At 34.5% G+C, this 25,451-nt stretch overlaps 1 protein-coding gene across 4 annotated transcripts in view; it reads left to right on the top strand.

Annotated features, from left to right (window-relative positions):
• FMN2 (formin 2) overlaps positions 1-25,451 on the top strand; it is a 145,200-nt gene that overhangs the window by 29,710 nt on the left and 90,039 nt on the right. For 2 of the 4 annotated variants that reach the window (XM_048937759.1, XM_048937758.1), the window contains exons 4-8: positions 2,127-2,274; positions 5,322-5,389; positions 15,206-15,238; positions 18,448-20,216; positions 21,264-21,408. In XM_048937759.1, the coding sequence (XP_048793716.1) occupies positions 2,127-2,274; positions 5,322-5,389; positions 15,206-15,238; positions 18,448-20,216; positions 21,264-21,408 (2,163 nt within the window). The remainder of the gene's footprint in view (positions 1-2,126; positions 2,275-5,321; positions 5,390-15,205; positions 15,239-18,447; positions 20,217-21,263; positions 21,409-25,451) is intronic. The other 2 variants (XM_048937761.1, XM_048937760.1) reach the window with 2 other exon arrangements.

Genomic DNA, 25,451 nt, shown 5'->3' on the forward strand with positions numbered 1-25,451 from the left:
CGTAACTGCTCATAGTTTACATACTGTAAATCATATCAGTTGGAACACAGGTACTTTGTACTATATTACTATGATAATGTATTCTAATTGTGCCATTATTCTAAGATATTGTGTTTGTATGTTTTTTAAATTCAAGTAGACTAGTCATGCATCAAAGCTTATTTGTTAAAAGTTTATACTGTATCTTTCAAGATACTGAAATATCATGTCTGGGAATAGTTTGTCTTCTATTTATATTATGTCAATATAATCTACAATAAATTGTCATTTTCTATTTTATTTCTCTATAACTCTACTTGTAAGCCTGGTGAAAATTGTGATTACCCAGCTAACCCACTGCACAGATTGTTCTTCTCCTTGTTTCTTGGATTGTGTAAGGTTTCCGATCTTAAGCAATACAGTGGGCAGCAATATTTTGTTCTGGTTTGTTTCAGAAATATTTTCGTCTTCTTTTGAGATTTGAATGGCACAGAAAAAAAAAAAAAGATAGCAATATTTAGCACCATTTCCTTTTCTTCACACAGTATTCACAGGTCTCCCTCTTTCTCCTCCCTTTTATTCTTATGTTACTGAAATTTAGGCTGACACCTGAAATGTTTATCTTCTAAAAAGCAAAAATTTGCATAAATTGGATAAATGGAAAGTACCAAGTTATTGGAAGAATTTGCATTAACTTTGCCCGTTTGAATAGAAAGTGAGAAAATAATAGCCATTAATGCTTTCTCCCTTTAAAAGTCTAAGTAAAGAATTTGATGTAATTTTGTATAAATGGATAAAAATCTTTATTTTTGCCTTTATTGAAGATTTGATTGTGTCTGGATTCTTATGTTTTTCATGCTGGAAAAATTTAATAAACTTCTTTCCAATATATTTCCAATATATTTTTGTTTCTTTATAACCTGCATTTGCATGTTCTAAGTTGTTCAGATTAGAGTAAATTTGTACCACTTTATCACAACTTATTTTTAAAGAAATAGCAGCTTAATCACATGGAATGGAAATATTTCAAAAATATTTGTGTTATGTTCTCCTGGTGACTATCTTCAATACTTGTTTAGGATCTGTCTTTAAAAAAAAAAAAAAAAGGTTAATATTAAAAATGAAATATGCAGCAAAACATATTACTGATATTGGGCTAAGAAGAGTGTGAAAGGGGGACCATAAATGTGATCTTTGAAAGAAGATGATGTTGAGGGATATAATTATGTTTATTCTTTATGTTGATTTATCTAACTTTCTAGTGCAATATTTTCGCATTATTCCAGACCAAATGCTCGGACTCATGCTCTTGCTGGGACTTATTTTTGTAAAATTTATAGTATTAAAAAGATCTAATCTCAAGGTGTACTTGTTGATGCATATTGGCAATCGCAACTAAAGATACTTGAATGTGATCAGCCAACCTTTTCTCAAGTTGAAATCATTAGTAACTGTTTGCTCAACCTGTTACCAGAGACTCTGGTTGTCTCCTACTTACACAAAATGGATAAAGTTGAAAGCTATTGAAGAATGTGCTTGGATCTGACACCGGATGATTAAGAACACTTTAATTTGCCTTTAAAAGCAAACTTACCTTTTAATTTGTTTATCAATACAGAAATATAAGTGAAAACAACAAATCAGTGGAGTTGTAGAGAATAAACATCTCAGTTCAGTTTATTCTGAAAGGATCCTAAGAATATTCGGTTTCTTTTTCTGGTTTGTAAATACGATGTAAAATACGGAGTATGGATTAAAATAATTTTCCTTTCTGCAAACTGTAAACTAGCCCTATTTGAAGTAGCATTGTCATGCCGGACAGAAACTTCTGTCTCTCTAAGAAAAGGTGTTGGAGCTGCTTGCACACTCTAAAAATGCTGAACTGTATTCTAGTCTCTTTTTGTGCATGTAGATAACTAAGGTTAGTTTTTCCTATTGCTAATAGATGTTATTTCAAAATCAGAACATTCAGTTCTTTCAATATAAGTTTATGTTAATTCTTTGCACAAGATGGAGAGTATAAAAAGAAACCTGCCTTGACATAGGGATGGATAATGAACTCTACGTTGGAAACAAAGACATTAATATTTTGATATTGTCTTTATATATGAATTCCTTAATCTTTTTTTTTTTTTTAATGACCACAGCAAGACCAGCTTTATACTTGGGCTGCAGTTAGCCAACCCACACATTCATCAGATTACATTGAAGGAAGCTTTCCAAGGAGAATTTCATCTGCATGGCCCCCACCCAAACCTCCAGATGAAGAACAAAGACTTAAAATTCCAGAAGCAGGTATATGTTTTGGACTTGGACAAGATGTATATATGACACTGGGGGGAACTGCTGCCTTTTAGAATCCAAGCTACAAAGTTAGTATCTTAACTTCTAACAGATCTGATTTTGAAGATATTGGGTTAGCATCAGAAAATCTGTTAGATAGCATAAATCTAATTAAAAATATTAAGCAAAAAATGTATGTTTCTTAGCAATCAAGATGTGCACCTGGCATCTGCTGACTAATAGATTTTTATCAGATCTCATACCTTTGTTCAGTTACCAACCATTCCTATTTTTTCCCCCTCAATTTGAAGAATTAAGTTATCATTTCAACATATCTCTAAATATTTATTGTAGTATTTGGGTGGAGTTAATTTCAGATTTCCATTTCTTTGAGACCACTTTTTCTGGAACAAGAGCTAAGTATTCCTTGCATGGATGTTATTTGTTGGCAATACTTTTTTATTTATGCAGTCACAAGCAAAATAAGTGATGCCAACAAAAAATGCAGTGTTACTATATAATTCTGTTTATGCAGTGACTTTTTACACTTTTACCAAAGCAATACTATTACTGGTCAAAGAAACATTAATGCATGCATCTTACTGATGCAGTTCAGGGTGTGGGATGATCCAGCACTGGACTATCACAGTCGTCCAGCATTAAATGGTATCATCTTAAATGCTGAACTACTTATTTTATTTTGTATTCAGTATGAATGGTGCCATATGTGGTAAATGAATTCATTGCCATGTACTTTGGTTTGCTTTTCCTGGAGACTCAGGTATTGTATATGCAATCAGAGTGACTGACTTTGAAAACAAAAAGAGGAATATTTTATTCCTTATTTGACTTTGAGATTTTAGCATGGCAGAGGCTAGTGCAAGTAAACAATGAGTTTGATGTTTCTAATGTCCAGATGAATAATGAATTAAATGTATTTTTAAATACAGAATGTTATTATTTTTACTTATTTGATTGTGTTTCAACTATACAGACTATTAAATATGTTCATTTTGTATGCTGTTTCCATCCAATGTTGTTATATTTAATTATTTCTACTATACTTATATAAAATGTGTAGTATATGTGTATTCCTTATCTCAGTCACTACCCTCTTAAATACTGCAGAAATTTAGGCAAATAGAATTAGAGATGAAAAGGAAAACTGCATATTGCTACCATTTCTAAACGGAGCATAAATAGTCATCAATTTACTTTCTGTGTTGACTTACTGGAATTTTATCAGTTGGTGTAAATTTGCCATTTGATGCATGGAAGGAAAAGAAAAAATTAAATGTTCTGAATAAACTCAGAAAAACTCAGTAAAATAAATTAAAAAAAAAACTCAGTAAATAATTTAGATTTTGATTGTGTATTTGCCATGTGGAAGAAAATGGAAGTGAGAGATACTGCACATGAACCTGAAATTATTCACACTTCTCTCACGACGTGTGACTACTGTTTTTATACATGGCCTTTGATATGTGGAAGGGGCAAGTATTTTATAAGGATTTAAATTTCTGTATGAAGAGTAACTATTCTTTATTTGTATTTTTATTACTATATGCAATGTAAACATTAGAGGCAAAGTTTATAAACAAAAACTTGAAGCTAAGAAAAGAATGCCTGTTTGGAATTTTGTTTTGATGTCCATTTTCTAGGAAAAATGTGCAGATAATATTTTAGTTTTATATATATATTATATATAAGTTATTATATAGTATATTCTATATATTATATATAATGTATGTGTGTATATATACATAAGATAATTCAGTGGAGGAATGAATAGATGTTCATTGGGATTTTTACTAGCTATTCAGAAGTAGAAAACAGTTAAAGAATGAAGAATTCGTTTTATCTTTCAATATAAATGGATAATGTTGTCAAATTCTTGAAAACCAAATTAATGCTGTTTTTAACTCAATTTGAACCCAAAGTAAATAGTTTTACATCTGCACTTAGAATGCCCTTAACTCTAGGGAGTAATTTCTGTACACTTACACAATAAGTATACATGACTATTTTGCCCTATTGAGATGCCAGACAAGGAATAATATTGCTTAGATATTTCTCCAAATTTACTTTCTTTAGTGAAGCCAATTGTCTTTCAAGCACACTTTTAAAATACAAGTTTTATCTCTGTCATTGTCTACCTCCTAGTGGCCATCTCAAATCTTGTGGCAGATCAGGAAGGCCATGTCAAAAAGATGACATAGCTGCCAACAGTAATCATCCTGCTTATGGCTTCTTGTAGCCTTTGCAGAAGAGAAGGCTTTGGGAGGATCTCATTGCAGCCTTTGAGTACTTAAAGGGAGCTTATTAAAAAGATGGAGTTTTTTTTACACAACCTGATAATAATAGAACCAAGAACAATTTTAAACTAAAAGAAGTGAGAAAAATGCAGATCAGATGTTAGGAAATTCTTCACTCAGAAGGTGATAAGGCACTGGAACAAATTGCTCAAAGAAGTCATGGATGCCCCATTCCTGAAGTTAAAAGCAGAGTTAGATGGAGCCCTGGGCAACCTGACCTAGTGGATGGTGACCCTGCCTGTTGCAGGGCAATTGAACTGGAATTATATTTGAGGTCTCTATCAACCCAAGCTTTCCTACAATTTTATATAATACTTCTTAATGAGACTGGATGTGAAAAACAATCACAAGAATTATTGTTTAACCTTTGGTGACATGTAGGTAAGAAACCTGTAATTAACTACTTTTCTTTAAATCAGACATTTTGACAGTCAAAATAGAGTTCTTTGACATTTATGCATTATATTTTTAAGATGGTACCATTTAATGCTGAATTTTAAATAATAATAATAAATAATAATTAAAAAAATAATAAATACATTGGACACTGAGATCAGGCTCACTTATATATATATATATATATATATATATGTGCAATTAACTTTAAGTGGATAATTAGAAAAGTAGGATGGCTATGTTTTCTTAATTATCCTCGTTCGATTAAATCCTTAACATGTATTTTAGAGCAGTGAAATGTGTTTGTATATATAACCTATGTGTTTGGTTTTTGTTTTTTTTTTCCAGAATCAGAGTTGAAATCTACTGTGCTAGAAGCAGAAAAACAACACATAGATGATGTTCAGCAGGTACAGGTAAGATTCTGACACAAGCATTCTAAGCAGCATTCTATAAAAAAGCTGGAAAAGTAGTACTTTAGTCATTTATGCAATAGTTCTTGTGTAATGAATTTTCAAAATGTAAACTCTTAAGTTTTCTCTCTTCAATCTAAACTTTTCTTTCAAAATCCTCATGCTCCTTTTTTTATCTAGAGATTAAATGTTCCTGCCTGCCTAAAATAATTATTGTCAAATTATTGTTCACTTCACTCAGAAGTAATGCTTTGTTCCAGAGATCATGGTATCTCTTGGTATCTCTTAGAAATAAAAGGTCGGGTTATATCAGTTAATCTACAGAAGTTTGTGTGACTAATAGTGGTAAAAATTATTTTATTAATGGAGCTGATCTATCTACTCTCCTCGGCCACAGCCCTTTCTTGTATGTTAATGGCTGTGTTTTGTAAAAAATAATCACTGAATTTGTTTCTGAAGTAGAAAATAATGTCTAACAAAATACATTCTATTCTTTGTTAGGCTTACTAATTTAATTTCAGACTCAAGCAGGGATTTTGTGTGTGTTTTAGTCTTACCAAACATTTGAAGAATTCTCCTAATTGATTATCTAAATTCTCCTCTCTGTAATTTTAGGAATGCTTGAAGACTAGAACTCATTAGTTATATCACAAAAATATTCTACATTGCAATATCTTAAGCTTAAATTATATTTGTGCCACGCATTTTTTTTATCCTCTGTCAGTCATTTCTTTGTCTGATTTATTTTATTCCATTTGCTAGTGTTAGCAAATCCCTCTTGTTCTCTATTCATTTCTTATAGCAATAATGTAAACTTCTTCCATTCTGTACTATTAGCCATCAGTGAATAACAGCAATAAGCACTTTGTATGCATGATCACCTCATTGACAAGAAGTCAATTTTTTGCTGTGTTATGTCTTCTCCTTGGTTTACATTAAAAACCAGAGTGGAAGAGCCTTAATATTAGAAAATGTACGTGGGTGAAATGAAAGTGTTTCTGTATTGTTCCAAACAGTTGAAAATATCCAACATGCATACATATTATATATATTACAAAAAGAATGTTTACTGAGCAAAATGTTAAAACTAATGTCTTTTATCATGTTTGGAGATAAATCATGTACTATAGTCAATTCTTTCTTGTTATAGTTTGTGCTTTTTGTTAAATGTGATGTAATGCTATGAAATGTTACTTCTAGAGATCTATCATTTCATTCTTTATCTAGTTTTGTAAGTTTTGTTTCTGAAGGAAGCAAGCATTGGCTGCTGTTATCCAAGTAGGTGATAACAAAGAAGGGGAAACCTAGCACAAAACTTGAATCTGATCAACTATGTTTCTTTCAAATTTCCTCCCTACCCTAACCATTCCCTTAGAAAGAATTTTCCACATTGGGTAAAAATAATTTGCTGTGATTGGTATTGACATAGAAACAAATGCAAGCATAACATGATAATTTATATTGCTTATAAAAATTCTGTTAACTGAATTTACTGCAAAAGGCTTCTGAAGTAAAAGCGCATGTCACCTCGCTGTCCCCTTCTCCCCTGCCCTATACTCCCTTCCCAGATTCTGCATTTTCTTGCTGTTCTAAGGGATTTTTTAATCTTGAATATTTCCTTCCGTCTGTGACGTTAGACGCAATCTTGTATTTTTTGGCCTAATTTCCTCAAGTTGTAAGACTTCTCTTCTTCAGTCAAAAACAGCTTATTCACAAAAGTCACAATTTAAAAAAGAGATTGTAAGAGAATGCCTGTTTTTAATGCAGGATTTGTTGAGTAGAGTTAAAAATAAGATAAAATGGCAGTAATTTCAAGTCTTAGCTTTGAATTGGCATGAGAAGAGCAACAATGTCTACACGGTCTTCTCAAAACAAGCAAATCTTTGTTAGGTGGAAGTTCATTAGTGAAGGAAGAAGAGAAAAACTGAATGTTCTCATTTAGAAACCTGAGCTTCAAACTTGAAGTTTCAATTTGGCAGCTGTACTTTTATGCAAGAGTAAGTTATTCTCTCTTTTGCACTCCTGCTCTTTTGTGGTACCATTGCAATTTTCCCTACGTTTTAACTCAATTTTATTTTATATACTAGATAGAGTCGTAACAGACAGGAAATAAAAGCTTATAATTGTTAAATAATCACATAAAAGCTGAGCTTGAGTACAGGGACATCACAGAACTAAAAACTTCTATACTGTTTGACAGTCGCCTAAATTTCTTTTTCTTTTACACATCTTATTACCAAAGCGTTTTATATTTCTGTGATCATCTGTATCTGAACTACATCACATCACCTGTGATAAATGCTTACTCAGCAGAAATTTAGAAAGCAAGCCATGATTACGTGTATTTGAAGGTTAGAATTTCAATGTAATTACATTCCATTGAAGATGTCTGGTCTACTGCCTCATATCTGATTTTGGTTGTATTACAGTTTGCATTGAGTATTTAAACTACGTTTCCCGTGGAAGAATTTGCCAACCAAAAAAACCACCTTAATGTTGTAGCATTTCAAGTTCAGTTGTTTGTTTTTGTCTGGCTCATTTAATTTCTACCAACAAATAATTATTAGGTTATTCTTAGAGATAGAGGTGAGGCAAAGAAGACTTGCCTGAAATGATTCTACAATAACAAATAAATTAAGGATTTTTTTTAATAGGGAATTTTTCTTATTTCTGTGTAACGAAGCTCTCATCTGGAAAAAGATGCTGTGAAGGAGACTGGCTAATAACTGTTCAGTAGGAACCAAAGGAAAAAAATGTTTATATGCTAATAAGAGAGAAGTTCCCATGTTATGGCTTTTTTTTAAATGCAGCTTCGATTTGCATGCTTTTTCTTGAGGAAAAAAAAAAATACGTATTTTCAGAAGATGCAATGGTCTTATTGAGAAAAAAGTTTGAATGAAGGAAACTTCTTAGAAGTTTGCTGTATGAATGGAATGATAATGAAATCTACCCATTGAATTTTACAAAGTAAATGCTATAATCTGTGTTCTCTCAAATAGTTCGGTATTTTGTTTTAAGAACAAGCATCAATTTAAAATTCTTGCAACTTCATGCCAGCATATCCAAATCACAGAAAACAAAAAAAGCTAGAGAAAAACTTAAGAGTTTTTTTAAATCTAATCTTTCCCAACATTGTCTAGGTTTGTATTTGTGTGGTGCAGCAACTTACTCTAATTTTCCATTCAATATGTAATGTTACAATTTGGGGTAACTTTGCTTCAAGTAAGTAAGCATACGGAGGTGTTTCCTTGTTAGCCTTATGAATAAATTATGCTTTATCAAAAATGTACAGAAAGAAAACAAATTTCTTGTGGCACAAGAAACGATAGAAATCTGGTAGATACTTCAGTTATGGATATAGGAAATGTGCAAGTGCAGAATGTTTTACTTCAGTAGTAAAAAGGATTCTAATCTTGGTCAAAGCTAAATCTCAGATGTGATAAGCAGAAATCGTGTATATTTAGTCTTTAAATGTTCATGAAACACAGATTTTATGCAGGTTTCCAATTTTGAGATTCTTCTCTTTTTCTTAATGTCAGAATGTTTTCTTCCGCTTAAACATGCTCTGGTGGTTTTGTTTCTGCTATAGAAAGCCTTATGAGCATTAAGATTTTTTTTGTTTGTTTAATAGTAGATAAATAGACCAAACTTTTAAAATGTTTGACTGAGCATAACTGTTCTATTCTCCAAGCTGAAATCCCAATATAATTTAACAAGAGGGTGCGAGTTCTTCTCTATTCTAGCTGAGCTATGTATTTAAAGCACTGGATTCTGCTAGTGTCAGAATGGTCTTGAAAGAAAAATGAGATCACAAGGAGAAACGGTAGAACTGTATAAGTAGAGCCTTAAAAACACCATAAAGAAGTCTGCCTACTCAGCCACTAGATGGCAGTTAAGTATTTTTGAAGGAGCGAGAAATGTACTGGTAAATCATTCTCAGAGGAATCCTTAAAATATTCTCAGGTGAGAGTTCAATTTTATTGGTCTGAAAATGGTGTCTTTCTGCTAGTTAAGAAGCTAGCCTGTAAAAGGTATCCACATCGACTGTATTTAAATTTGGCTGTGGTTTAAGTAACTGGAGCATCTCCTAAAGCTAATAAGACCATATCCTAAAAATAACAGCAGTCCTGAAATATTGAATGTTCAGAAAGCTCTGTGCTGTCATTGTTAAGGTGATTTTTTCTGTTATTGTTTGTTATTAATCCAGAATTGTAAACACATTTGATTGGTATAGTCTCCAAGACTGCTAGAAGGCAGATAACTGTTAGCCTAAATCTTTTCTGAACCTTTTTTATTCATTCATAATGCTGGAAAGAATAATAAAAAAAAAAAAGGGTGACTTTTTATTTAATTATTAAACATTCATGGAATATAAATCACAGGCTCTGCATTTAAAGAAATAGAAAATGTAAACTAATATATCAAGCCTTTGTGGTAGGAAACAAAAGCAATTGATTTTCAGAACAAATATTAATATTTTGAATCCAGACTTAACAATTCTTGGATAGGGTTCCACTGTTTTGCTTGAAGCCACTACTTCTTTAAGAACAAAATGTGGTCTTTGGGAAGAGAGAATAGCACATTTTTGCACTCTTCCTCCTGATCCTACTGAGACTAAAAGTAGTTTTACTCTAATCTGTGTTCTTAATGTTCATTATAAAATGCTTTGCCCATATATTCATTTGAATTTGAAAGGCTTTTTATTGTTTTTCCTTTTTGATACTTGGCAAGCTACTTCAATTAAAGCTGCCATAGAATATTTTAGGGCTGAATAGACATAGAGAGGAAATATGTTCAGTCTCTCTCCCACCAACACTTTTCCCCAAGTAGAGCTAGTATAGATGTTTGGCCACATTTCTTAGGACTTGTTCATCTCCAGGGATGGATCTGTGATAAGTGTTAGTGTGTACTTTCTGCTTTGCCAAGTCAGTGGTAGAAAGATGAAGACTTTCTTTATGATTAATTGCTACATTTCTGATGTGACACTTTATAACAGCTTAACAGCTGAAAATACGTGGTCTAAGGAAAGTAGATTCATTTTAAGTTATCCTAGTTTTCTTCTGAATATTGATTAAAATAATTCTCAATAAACTTCTGGACAAGTTCAGGTGTTTCATCCAGTTTCTACAAAGCAGACTTTATGAGAATACAGTAGAACAGAATATAATTTTGCATAATGATCATTCTGCATTTTCAATTTTGATTATGATTTATACTTGGTGGGGGAGGGGGGGAGGGAACAAGGAAGGAAAAAAAAACAACAGAATTCTTTGTTATTTTATATTTAACTGCTTTGAAAAGTAGCGCCAACCTTAAAGTTCCAGGAAAAATATTGCCTGAGCTGTGTGGTTGCAAATTCTGTACAATTGAAGTTGATAAAGATTTACAGACTTTCCTTACTTCTATCACAAACAGCAGGGATAAAAAGACTGATTTATTGAAGTGGAATTTTGTGGTGAATTTAAGTGGAACTTAAAATCTTGGCTACGATGTGCAAGTTTCTCATTCTTTCTAAAATGTAAATGACTGAAATGGGTAGGTCTTGTTTAGGAAGTTACCTTTTGTATTCCTGTGTGTGTGACTCTGAGCAATGGTATGCCTTTCTCTCTTGCTCTTTTATAGATTGCTAGTAAAATACTAGCAGAACATAGTTATTTCTGAGTGAGCAGTGAGTAAACAAATGCATGACAGGCATAAATTTATAGACCTGATCCAGGTGTATGAATATCTAAGGTGTGGGGGGGCAGAATGGCACGGACAGACTCTTTTCAGTGGTGAGTGGAGACAGGACAAGGGGAAACGGCTGGAAACTGGAGCATAGGAAGTTCCGCACAAACATGCGCAAGAACTTCTTTACAGTGAGGGTGACAGAGCACTGGAACAGGCTGCCCAGGGAGGTGGTGGAGTCTCCTTCTCTGGAGATGTTCAAGACCTGCCTGGATGCCTACCTGTGCAACCTGCTGTAGGGAACCTGCTTTGGCAGGGGGGTTGGACTCGATGATCTCTGGAGGTCCCTTCCAACCCCTACAGTTCTGTGATTCTGTGATAAAGTTATATAGAAAATGCAGATTTTACATATTTTTACATATTTTTTTCATTTTAGAGGAGTTGTTGATTGTTACATTCAAAACCCAAAATTACAGATAAGATCACATTCTCAAATGTTAAATTATTTGCTTTGTTTCAAATAGTCATATTACTCTAAGAGATTTTTTTTTTCTAAAATCCATCATACCAAAATCTTTTTACTTAAACTCTCAAAACATAATGAAATCATTGGAGACTAGCTTTGTGATTTATTTTATTTAGTATTCTCATCTGAAATGAAAAATCTTTGTTTTTAATAATCTTTCCAATTTTAAAAAGATAGGGAAGCTGATTGGATTCCAGTCCCTACTTTATGCATACTCGTGGATATATTTGTGAAGACTCTTGACTCCATCTTCCCAGACTTATTCTTTAGTGAATAGCAGGCTCATATTTCAGGGCAGTGAAGACTATATATCCCTTTCTATGAAGAATTATTCTTGCTGAGGGTTGTTTTTTTTTTTTCTCTGCTAATTCTGTTTGAAGCCTGAAACAAAAGCAATATACACATCTCCTATTTTGCGGTCTGGCTAAGCTTTTGTATAAAAAGGTCAAGCACTATGTAGAAGTATCAAACTCCAGTTATTTGCATATCAGGACGTGGCAAACTTGACCTGCAAAAATCTTTTTTTTTTTTTTTTTCCTCCAGTATTGGACTATCAGGAAAAGAAAAGAAAGACACTGGAGGAGTCACAAATTCAGGTTATATTAACATTCTCATTTGGGCAATAGAATCCTAACTTTCTATTTCTAGTATAAGAACTAGCATAGTTCCTGGAAATAAAGAGGAAAGAAATAACAGAATGAGTAAGAATAAACAGTAGTACCTACCCAGGGTGCCAAACCATTTATAGATGAACCAAAAACTTTATTTAAAAAAAAAAAAAAGCCTAGTCCAGACAGATTCAGCTTCTTTCTATAGCATGCCAATTTAGTAAAATTCAAGTTACAACAGATTTATTTGTTTTAACCCAGTGAGATGGTTGGTTTTCTTAGCTCTGATATATAGAAAAACTTTTAGACTCTGAAAATAGCATGGAAAATCACATCCTTTCTTCTACCACTTGTTTTTTTTTTTTTTTTGTTTTTTTTTTTCTGTGTTAAAATAAATCCACAACAGATTTTATCCCCACTTTTAAAGTTGTTGACTCTTAAAGAACCTGCTGCTAATTGGATTGATAGCATAGATGCTTAGGTTTCAGTTCTCTCTTCAGCTGTTGAAAAATCTGAGGGCAGCTAGTTCTATTATAGCAGTCTCTAATAAACAGGAGAGACCTGAAGAGACAGCAGAAATAGGCATAATAAAGTTATGTTAAAAATAATAGATCTCTGTGGGTTTGTTGTTGTTTTTTTTTTTTTTAAGTTGTTTTTCCTATTCTTTGTTATGCACCTATTTTACGCTGGTGTGTGTGACTGAACACTTAAACTATTTTTTGGAATAAATGAAATTAGATGGAGTATGCTCTTCTGAAGTTATTTGTGCAGACCTGATGTAGTATAGATGACAGTTATTACACTGGACCACTGCATTTCTTCTAGGGTGGTGTTCAGTGGTTGTGTAAGATTTATCTTATCTCCAGTCAGCAAAAATTCTTGATGCTTCAGTTATAGTAGAACTTAGGGATAACATGCAGTCGTATTTCAACTTAGCTACAAGTCTTATGACTTCATAGAGGGTGAACTCTGCAAGTTTTCAACATTTGATGCATCTTCAGTTTACTGACTAAAAATGAGAAAAGGAAAGAAATGGATTCTTATCCTCTGAAGTGTATTTAGCCCAAGGAGAAGGCATTCAGGCAACTGTTTGGGAACAGATGCTTCAAGAAATTGCCTCTAAAAAAAACAACTGCTTTCTTACTCTAATTTTGGAAGTTGGCATTTGTAATGAACATGTCTTTGGTTGTGGGTCCATTTTCTTTGTTTAATCTATTTTCTTATTTAACTATTTGAATTATGGTAGTTATTGATTATTTTTTTTATTTCTGTAATTCCTTATTTGAGTGTTTATTTTGTCATCTGTAATAGGATATGATAACTTTTCAGCTGGCTATAGACTTGTCCTAGCTCATCAGTTTAGGAAGAGCTGAAAAGCCCCAGTGCCAGCAAAGCATAGGCTTCTGTAATCTGGTGTTGCAGTATGTCACTTGTGTCTCTGTGTGGGAGATTAGCTCACATCCGCCAAATACAATTAATCACTTCAGGCAGGGCAGTGCACTTCACTTACTTTCTAGGGCTGGCTTCTTCAGTCCTAATTTGGGGCCTGAGTGTCATGTTTCCTTGTGGCTGTAGGAAAATGTGGAAGAATATAACTTAACATGCAGTGTAGCTTTAAACTACTGTGAAAACATACACCCTTTGTCCCCATACACACACCTTCAGTACAGAAAAACCTTCTCAAATGAGATACAATCTACTAGTCTGAGGAATAATCTAGCATCCAGTACCAATTCTCCTTCGCTGGTTCTCCCTGAAGCCATTGGCATGTTTGCCAGCTATTGGCCCAATTTCTGCAATTGTAAAACTAATATGTTGCAATGAGTTCTGAGGATTAAGTGAAACATGAGAATCAGGTTCTGTGCTGTTTGGATGCAAGTGACCATCAGTACTTCTCTTCTAACAATAGCTGCAGCGCTGAGAATTTTTGTTAGAGTTTTATCTCCTTTCCTTAAGGTTGGTTGGAAAGAACATTCTTCTATACAACTGGATGCTACTAGAAGCATGTGCTGACATACTGGGAGACCTTAAGAGATCTTCGGTTTTGCCATCTTAGTCTTGCTTATGTATGTGCTTCTATTTCAAGAGCGTGAATGCAGCCAGGTAGCAACAGAATTACTAATTTCAGAGAAACAAAAGGATAAAAAAAATTAAAAAGGGAAAGAAGGTAAATCTAAAATCCTGTCTTAGAAGTACGAATTTCACGTAGAAGAAATAGCATGACTGCAACAAACTGCTGAAAATGATCGGATTATTGATGTAACTTCTGGGCTCGTAATAGTGTAAGATGGTATCTTCTGAAACTAAATTGTCTTTATTTTTTAAATTTTCCATAAATGCCATTAAGAACTGCCATTCACTTTATTTTCAGAAGAGAAAGGTACATTATGTCTGTTCATAAAACATATAAGTGAATGCAGTCTATGTGTGTATATTGGAAACTATATATAGAGATAGAAAATAAATACATTCTCCAGTACAAATAGGAGATTTTTAGAAATACATTTAGGTTATTGCTAAGTTTTTTTGTTGTTGTTGTTTCCCTGCCTGGAAATTTTATTTGAAACATTCATCTGAGAAATCCAACTCATTAGAAGAGATAGCTGTGATCTGAAATTTTAAATGTTTGACAATGGACATGTTTTATCCTCATAGATCAGCTTTTCTGCTGATGCATGTACGTGCAAACATGACAAGGGTGGAAAGAGTTGGCTGTAATGTACAGGCTGTTTGTGCACATGCAGATTCGAGTATAGAAGCTTATACACAGCAAGCAGTATCTGTTGGATACTGCAAGCTCACAAGTCTATGGTTACAGTACAAGCACAATTAGGGCAACTGTCCCAGATTTAGCCAACACATTGCATATGGAATGTGTAGAACTTGTTTGAGGAATGATGAGAAAAATTCTATACTCATACACTTGTGGATTTTTTTTTTTTTCCTATTCGCAGCTTTCACACAGTTCATCTGGATAAAGAAAGGCTTAAGCTTCCACCTTTCTTTCTTTCTTTACAGAAAGAAGACTGTTCCACAGTACCTGGGTCCTGGGTAAGAACTCTAGGCAAGACAGAGTTCCCACATATTGCTTTTAAAACCCGTAGGTTTCTGCAGTGGAATTGTACTTTGGATTAAAAAAAAATGAATTTTCTTTTATGATGTGCATTTTTTAACTTGATATTCAGGTTCTTATCAACAGCTTTTTACCATCTTTTGTATATACCAGAAATTAAATCTTCTCTTGCCTGTTCTTCTTAATGAATGATCAAATTTTCAGTTCTGATCACTCATGGCTTTTTTGTTTGTTTGTTTTGGTTTGTTTTGATTAAATTGCTTGTTTTGTTTTGGTTGACCTGTTCTTCAAATTTCCTTTCTTATTGGTGGAAATGTGCTGTGTATTATGTTTCTTAGATAAAACTCAGGATTTAAAAAAAAAAAAAAATCTTTCAAGAAAAAATTTAAACTTAATGCTGTAGGAAAGGCAGAAATGTAATGAAACTAGTCTGAGGACATCCTCTATCTAGAATAATTCTGGAGGCATAAGTACGGATTTTGTTCTGTTTTTGAACCAAATAAACTTGAGATCAATGCAGTTTGCAGTTCTCTCAGCATTCATAGCAAAATCTTCTATGTTCATATAAGTCTTTTGTGTTTTTATGTGAGAAAGTGGAAATAATTGCGATTCTTACATAACAAGGTAACAGTAAGTGAGGAAGATTGAAATACAGTTTTTCTCCTGTCATTGAGACGCGGTGCTAGGGCTTGAAGTCAAAAGTCACTTTAGTTCATCAAAACATTTTTGATTCTTCTCTTCAATTATTTAACCATGCCACTTGGCTGCCTTCTTAAAAACAATAACAAACAAAAACACTTTTCTTGAAGAAACTTCCATGATCTACTGCAAAACATGATTTCTAGGCTTTTCCTGTAGTTCATGTTGCGTTTTAGGATTCAAGGACTACCTCTTTTTCTTCTGAAAAATTTAATCTAATCTAAATAAATCAGTTTTTAATGCAGTAAACTCTTCTGAGATCAGCTATCATTAAGGTAAATCTCTGCAGAACCATTTAATGTTGTGTTTAATCCTGCTGGCTTCAGTGTTGTTGTTGTTTTTTTCATGGCAATAATAAATTTTCCAATTCAATTAGAATTGAAAAGCTATATCTGTTGCGTAGCTTTTGGTAGATCGTTCTTTCAGTTTTAAAATTGGATATTAGGAGAGTTGCAGTCTGGAAAAACTGAATTTTTTCACAAACAACTGAAAACAACTGTGTGGCCTTAGAAATCTTAGTAGTATATTTCTGTTGTCTTTGCAGTGTTGTCTTTTAAAGAATTTATAGGTCTTGATACTGTGTTTGTGGGTGACTGATACTGGGGATAAGATGAGATGAAATGCAGAGATAATAGGATATTCATCTTTTTCCTTTATAATGGAGTTCTTCAACAAAACCGTTATCACTACAAACACAAAGCTATTAACAGAAATGGCAGTAAAGAAAATATCTTTAACCTTTTTTTCTTGTTATAATATAGTTTGTTAATATGTCTGTTAATTCCTTTACTATTCATCAAAAATCCTTTTTTATGTTCTCTGTTTTTACATTTCTATTCAAAGTTTGGTTGGGAGAACAAGTTGAAATACATGACTTTGAGATCAAACTGCAATTCCAGAACATTCAGACAATATAGAAGAATTAGTTTTGATGAAGTAGATTCAAAATTGCACCATATTTGACTTAAGTGTAGAAGCTGGTGCTTTTTAATTTTGAGATTGTTTTAGAACAGCTAGAAAACTAAGATAAACATGAATTTCTAATCTTATGTTTAAAAAACAATTTTGTGCAGAAACAACTTTGTAAGTATTAATGAACATATATTTTATCAATAGTCACCATCTGGAAGTTACAACTTCATTTTTCAGAAAGAATATTGGCTTTTATATGTATGTCAAAGGATGAGATTAAAAACATCATCTTCCTGAAACAAATCAAGACATTTAGTTAATCAGGTATTGTATGCTTATTTGTAGGCTTCTTTTTCAAGACCTGTGAAATCTGAATATTTGAAAGATTCCCTGTGAAATAAGCCTGCAGTCTCCTCATGAAGTTTGCTTTCATGAAAGCGTAAAAAGGCACTGAACAGTTTAGCCATAACCACTTGCAAAAGCTGTTGTGTGACAAACTTAATCTAAATGCTTGAAGTTCTGATGCTGGTGACTAATATCCCAAATTAAAAACTAGTAACAGCAAAGAATACAAAAGAGTAAATGGATATAACTAGGAAAAAAAAATTCTTGAAGACTTTGTATTGCAGCATCACTTCTGTTCTATGCACTGTTCAACATTTCTGAATAAGCACCAACTGTTTGGGGACTTTTTTTTTCTTTTGGTACCTTTTGATAAAGCACATACCTATTGCATTTAGTAGGTTTTTTTTCTGATATTTAAGAATATAAAAATTACTGTGCTATTTAAGGCTCATTTCTCCACTCAGTGAACTGAAGGCAGGATCAAATGTTTGAGAAAAAGAGATTAAAAATGTGAAAACAGACAATTGGAGACTAACCATTCCAGACAAGAAGCTTTTCTAATTTTACTCATTCACATTTCGTAGCTTGGCAGAAGAGAGTCAAATTTTAGGTGGGAGGAAAGTTATCTCCTAATTTTGTCTTCTTTCTTTCCGAAGCACCTGAATGGAAAGAAGCATTATTACTCTCCATTTTGAGATTAGTTTCTTTTAAGAAGTAAACATTAAATATGTTCTGCATTCATTATTTTTACCATTAATGTGTATATATTGAAATCCAGCAGTTGGAAGTATTTGAGTCTGTTATGTGCAGTTCCATCCCTTTGAAGAAATGCTTAGCATATTTCCAGATAACAGAATTAAAGTGTTGCAGTGCCCTTCCCCCCATAATAGGTTTGTATCAACGTGTACAAATGCACTTAAAGCACTTGTTGATTGTTTTCTTGGTTAGGGTATAAGGGGGGAGAGAGATGTTTCTGGAATTTTGCTTTTGCCAACTGTAATGAGAGTTGAAACGCTCATGCTGATAAAGGTAGTTTTATACTGAAGCAAGTCATTTTCCTAAACCGTTTTCTTTCACTCTAAGATACATCTATTCAAAATGATACTTGTCTTTAAAGGCTTGTCAACTCTGAGGCTCTGGAATACCAATATTCTTTGCCAAAATCTTTTATATGTAATAGTAACAAATATTATCTTGTTTGTGTTTATTATATGTTCCTTTTCTCTTAAAGGATGATTCGGAAGTGAAATCTGAGGAGCGTGCCAGTGTCATCCAGCAGCTTGAGCAAACTATTGAGGATCTGAGGACTAAAATTGCAGAACTAGAGAAACAGTTCCCTGCTACAGAAGTACAGACTACAGAGAGGGAGCAGGAAAATGAGCATGTGCATACTGCCTGCAGGGAATTCAGTAGTGTGACTCCTCAAACAGAGGCTGTGCCCAGAACTGTGTCACAAGCAAGATCTGTACAAACGTCACCAACAGAAGATTATTCAGTACACAGAATGCCTTCAGCCAACGCACTGCCACTGCCCCCTTCACCACTGAACTTGGAAAGTGGCAAAGGTGAAGAGCCATCTGAGAAATTGCCAGCTCTAGAATTACAGCCTACATTTTGTTCTGAAATCTCCTTAATTCTGTCACCGAAGCTAATCTCGGTGCCCTTGGATGCAAGCCAATCAGTACAGACTGCTTCACATTCGCCTCTTCCAGGACCCAAAGCTAATTTGTCCCTTACGTTTGAAGGCGAGACTGAATTTTCTGCTTCTCATCAATCGATAGGTATTACAAATGTGACTTGTAGTGAACATTTCCTTTCTTTACCCACAGAGCCCACATGTAGCATCCCCTCATCGCTATCGGCCACTGAACTTGCTGCTCCTGTACCTGGGGAACATGGCTCTTCTGTCACTGCTTCCACACCCATGGCAGGAGTACCACTCCCGCCACCCTTGCCTAGCTCAGGACTCCCTCTGCCTTTTGCTGGCCCAGCAATGCCACAACTGGACCACTCTTTGCCCGGTGTAACAATAGCACCCCAGCAGTTGCTGCCGCCTCCTCCTCCTCCTCCTCCTCCTCCTCCTCCTCCTCCTCCTCCTCCTCCTCTGCTAAGCGGGGAGATACCAGTGTTGCCTCCAGTTCCCTCTCTCCCATGTACTGGAGTTCCACCCCCTCTACCACCACCTCTGCCAGGAGCAGGAGTCCCACTCCCTCCTTCTGGTGGGGGCATTCCACCACCTCCACCACTACCACCACCTTTGTCCGCAGCTGGTATCCCTCCCCCACCTCCTCCTCTGCCTTGCTTGGGAATACCACCTCCACCAACTCTATCTGGAGTAGGAGTGCCACCACTTCCTCCACCGCTGCCTGGAGGGTCCATGCTACCATTTCCTCCTCCACCACCACCACCACCCTTGCCTTGTGCAGGTGCCCCTTTACCACAACCACCTCCGCCACCTCCTCTACGTGGTGCGGGAGTCCCACCTCCTCCGCCTCCTCCTCCGCCACCTCCTCTACCTGGTGCGGGAGTCCCTCCTCCGCCACCTCCTCTACCTGGTGCAGGAGTCCCTCCTCCGCCACCTCCTCTACCTGGTGCGGGAGTCCCTCCTCCGCCACCTCCTCTACCTGGTGCGGGAGTCCCGCCGCCTCCTCCGCCACCTCCTCTACCTGGTGTGGGAGTCCCGCCTCCTCCACCACCTCCTCTGCCACCTCCTCTACCTGGTGTGGGAGGCCCTCCTCCACCACCTCCTCTACCTGGGTGGGGGCTGCCACCTGCAGCCCCACCACCTTTGCCTGGAGAAACGGCACCCCTTCCACCACCAGCTCAAGGCAGTGCCTATACAGCAGTTCCACAAGTTGGTGGATTTCTTCCTCCACCATTACCATCTGGTTTATTTGCAATGGGTATGAATCAAGAGAAAGGGAGCAGGAAGCATGTGATAGAGCCTTCTCGACCCATGAAGCCTCTTTATTGGACAAGAATTCAGCTCCACAGTAAAAGGTATGTTATATAGTTGTGAAGTGTATTTTTGCTGTCTTCATAGCATCGTGTTATGAGCAAAAAGATCTATTTACTGCTATGCAGATCTTTATGAGAGACTTAGAGCAAGTTCAGTACTTAAATAGGCTGTCTATTCCATTTGTAACCACACAAACTCTGAGTAATATTATTTATTCATGAAAGCTCATTTAGGGCAATATTTTCAGCTGTCCCGTGAAGTTGCATATCATATCTTAATCAGAAGTCTTTTCCATTAATGGGTTTTTAGCATTGTACTTGTGATTTTCCCACTTAGCTTTCAAGATAGAGTTGATCTTTCTGTTGAACAGGAGTGAACGAACTTTGCTACTGTCTTTCCTCCAGGTGAATGTATGCTGAACAATTCTTATTCTTCTATTTTCTTTGTCTTGTGACCTAGAAACCTTTTTTCACTTTGTACACCTAGCACATAGAGTCTAACCACAGGTTGCAGTGGGTTGTTTGTTTGTTTGTTTATTTTTGTTGTTTTTGTTTTTTGTAGCATGGATGTATAAATCTCTTGTAGTTCTTATCAGTTGATATGATACTGAAATACTCAGTTTTGGTTATTGATGATTTTCATTTGTTTGTAGAGTATAATTCTTTGTCATAAAAAACCTGTTTCCTTATTAATCTTTTCTTTCTCTCTGAGTACTGACAATTTATCTACTATTTCTTCTACCTTTTAATGATGAACATCTTCTGTCTTCAGTTTCTTCTTGCCACTGTCAAACACGTGGTCTGCAGATAGCTGTATGTTTCTACTTCTCTTTGTGTGCATGCCTGTGTATTTTATTACCTATTTATATTCCTGTGTATGTGAAGTGGAAAGTATAAACAAGTCTGACAGATTTCCTGTGTGGAAAAAAGAAAAGAGGTATTGGGGAGAGTGAACATTATATCTTATCAAAATGCTGCTGGTAGAAGTTAGGCGACAACTTGTAAACTGCTGCTATCTTATTTTCTTCAATCAGCCATTTATGATTTTAGTTTGACACTACCCTACATAGGTCTTTTGCTTAACTTTAGAGATTCTAGTGCTTCACTTGTGTGGGAAAAAATTGAAGAGCCTTCCATAGATTATCATGAATTTGAAGAACTATTTTCTAAAACAGCTGTTAAAGAGAGGAAGAAACCTATTTCGGACACCATTACAAAAACAAAGACCAAGCAAGTGAGTACTCCATTTAATTTCAGATATTTTCTAGGCTGGCTTTTACATAAAAGATTTTTGCATGCACCTGAGTTATTTTTTCTGGTTTGAAAATTTTACCACATATATATGCTATATAGAAATAGAAGAAAAAAATGTAGGATGCTTTCCAAAGCTGTCTGTTGAAGAATGATGGTTTTTCTTAATTAATTGCTTTGAAGTTTATATATATATATATATATATATATATATATATATATATATATATATATATAAAATAATAGTTTATATATAGAAGTTTATATATATATATAAAATAATAAGATATAATATATAAAAATATGTATATATTTAAAACTTTGCTTTATCCACTTGATATATAAAAAGATATAGATATGGTGATTGAAACTGACTCCACATATGATACTTCAATGAGAAGTATATACGTTATTCTAGAGGATTTTATACATGAAAGAAACGGATGTAAATTACCATGATTTCAGAAGAAAGTGATATTTAAGAATCTAATTCCTGATGTTATACCAGTGATAATAGTTCTAAGTTTATAGTGTGTTTATATATAGTGAATATAAAGCTTATGTATACTAAAAATGAAAAACACAGTCAGGGAAATGTAATAATTATGTCACTGATTTTTTGAAATAGGGTTCAAAAAACCCACAACACATATTAAATGTGCAATTTAAAACTTGGGGTGAAAGAAATAGATCTGAATATGTAGTTGACTACATAGAGGCTCTAACCTTCTTGGATTTGAAATGCCTGACCAAATTTTGGTGATGTGATTGGTAATTAATTCACAATTAAAATTTCAGGCTATAGAGGAGATATTTATTACTGTTATTCTGTAGAATGCTAAACCATGTTTAAAATTCTTGTTTTCGCTCATCTTCACTGTTACACTTTTCTAAACTCATTACTGGGAAGTTCTTCCCCCCCCCCCTTTTTTTTTTTCCTTAAAAAAAAAAAAAACCAACAACACTGCTGTGCAAGATTTTATTTCCTCATTGGGTGTGCAGTGATGTTTTTGTGTTTCTACACCTAGTAGTCATGGGTACATTCCCCGTCACATACTTTTTTACTGTGCTAGCAACCTGCTACAAGCAATAGAAAACGTATTGAAGCTCAAATGGTTATGGTTAGGTGCTGGGATAAGATCTTCGTCTGGATGGATTGGCAGGATAGGGCAGCTACACACCTGTGCAATGCAAAAGATACTATGAGCTGGAATAGGTGTAAAGGTAACAGTGCTGCTGCTGTCTTGCTGTCCCCGCAACACAGCTCTGCAGTTCCAAACTATACTTGATGGTTTCTCTATAAACAGTTAACTCACTTTTTTTGAGGTTTAGTGGTGCAAGTCTCTAAGCAGAGTAGAAATCATGATTGTTCAATTCTGTGGCATAAACAGAAGTAGACAGCAGTTATAAGTAAACACTGCATGGGGATTTTAATACTAGCAGTACATATTTTTTTGAAATGAAAAATACTTAACAATAAATGTAGATAAAGCTAATTGAAAATTACTGATTGTTCTTAACTTGAAAATAAGTTGTATATGGCAGAAATTTTCACACAGAATTTAAGGAAATCTAAGTAGCTGCCATATTTTAGATCAAATATTCATGTGGGCCACTTAAGTTGATCTGTCAAGAAAGAGAAATTACATGATGGAGAAGTTTGATTTGCTGTGTGATAGTACCTGAGTAAAGTGATCAACCAATTGATAATCAAATGTGCTAGAAACAACACAAGAAGGCATCAGAGGCTTTCATTAGAACTACAGTTTCATGTGTTACGTGTGTTGCAGATGACTAAGTTCAGTGTTCGTGTGTGAATAGAGTATGGGCTTTTCATAGCATTGAAGTGAGGAAAATTAAAGCAGAACACAAAAAGTATGCTCTATGTACATACTCTAAGTAGTTTGGAACACGGGCCTTCATTCTCAAATGCTCTTCATTTGTACAGCAGTAAACACTTTGGTAATGAAGTCCATCCATATTTAGCAGAAGAAGCGGTTCTTTGGAGAAAGCATGGCTGTAATTCCACAAGTATGTTTTTATAGAAAGCACTAAGTGCTGTTTAAGTAGTTACTGACTTGCATGGATTCTGTGATAGTTATGGGTATTGTAAAGATCTTAGAAATGGTGTTTCTGTAGTGATTTTTACTGGGATGTATTATGCAAAGCAGATGTATTCTGTCACCTGTTGAGCTGCAGGAGAACACTGTAAAGTAGGATCTGTAAAGCTTACTGTGCTTCTCTCCAGAATATTTCTAGTTTGGCAATTGTTTTTCCTCCTTATATTGCTGTGTGGTTATACTAAATGGATGAATTTCTTTTAAATATTGGATGCAAAGTGCTAGCTTAAAGTAGTTGTCAGATAAAAATACCCAGATAACTTTCAGAGGCATAAAATATTTGGTACTCTGTAAACATCTGATTTTAACAAGTGTTTTTATTGTAAGCTGAAATAAAAATATATTTACAGAAGAAGCCACACTGAGGGGAGAAAAAAAGATTTGAACTGATCTGAAGAAAAATTTGATCGTTTGGGGTTGGTTTAGTAGGTGAAATATTTATTTTGCAGTAAACTGCTGTTCTGCACGCTGTTATTTATGCTATGTAACATACAGTATATGCACCTGTTTACTTGTGTACATGTATATAGACTTGTTACCATTTACAAATATTTGATATTCACCTTCTAAAGTGATAAATTTATCTGCATTACTGTGGAGGTTTGGATTTTGTTTGCTTTCTTTTTGAGTTAAAGTTAATTTTGCCCTAGCCAAGTATTGTTTCTAACTTTTTTTTCCCATTAGTATGACCATCTCAAATACCTGAAGAAAATAAAACAATTCTTAAAAAATAGATTTTGCACCTAGCACCGGATGAAAGCCACATTAAAATCCATCCTACTGCAATAAAAAAGGAAAAAAATGAAGGGTCAATATTATTTACGAACGCAATTGATTTTACTCTTACTGTCTTTTATTTGGTGCTATGAAAAAAGCTGTGATTTACTTTTCTCTGATAATACATGTATGTCAAATTCTCAGCTGCTCCAAATGTGTGCAGACTCGCTCAATGAGAATGCCTACTTAATCTTCAAAGAAAGTCTTTTATGGAGTATATTATAGGTGGAGCTGCCATTACTGCATATTAAAGTGATCTGGCTTTCGTTATAAGTCCATCTTGTTATAACTTTGCCAAAAGTTAGCTCTTTAGCCTGCAAATTTTTTTGAGTTTTTGTTGCTTTTCTTTTACATGTTGGGTGTCAACTTCATTTTGCCTGTTTTAAAAAAGAATACAAAGTCTGTTTTTGCTCATGTCTACATAGCTTTGAACACTTGAAATGTGGAAAATTTTTATCAAATATGTCTTCTGTTAGCTCTGTAAAGTGTTCCTCAAATTTTGCCACTCTACAGGCTATATGCAATACCAGTGTTGCTCAGAAGAGACTGCAAGTATAACTCTAAAGACTTCTTTCCTAACCTTGTAATGGTAGATTGGAAAGTAGGGAATATGAGGCGGTTAAGGTGAATAACTGAGATGGGAGTGAAGAAATGAGATCTGACAGATAGAAATATAGAGTATATCAGGTCTGATTTGTGTCATCTCTTACTCTATCTTAAGTAATTTCTCTCTGGAACCATTGTGAACCTGGAGTGGTGTCAGTATGGGTGTCAGCAAATAGTTAACTCCATCAAACCTATAGCATTTGACCCAATCAGTGGATGGAAACTTGATTTTTGGAGTGTCTTGGTGTCACGTAGTTACAATATTTACTTATTTTTACATTAACGGATACTATTTTTCATAGGCTCTTTCCCATATCTTCTGCAGAGTGTTATGAGTACAGTTGGTAATGATGATCTTCGTCTACTTAGTAAATGGAACTGTTACCTGAGTAAAAATGCTTTTATTGGTTTTTGCAGCACTTTAAGAAAGTATACTTAGTGAAGAAGAAAAACAGTCTCTTGTCTGAGGCCAAATACTAATGATAATACTAATACAACACTAAAAACTTACAATGTTCTTTTG

Source organism: Lagopus muta, chromosome 2 (genome assembly GCF_023343835.1).
Source record: "Lagopus muta isolate bLagMut1 chromosome 2, bLagMut1 primary, whole genome shotgun sequence".
NCBI lineage: Eukaryota > Metazoa > Chordata > Aves > Galliformes > Phasianidae > Lagopus > Lagopus muta.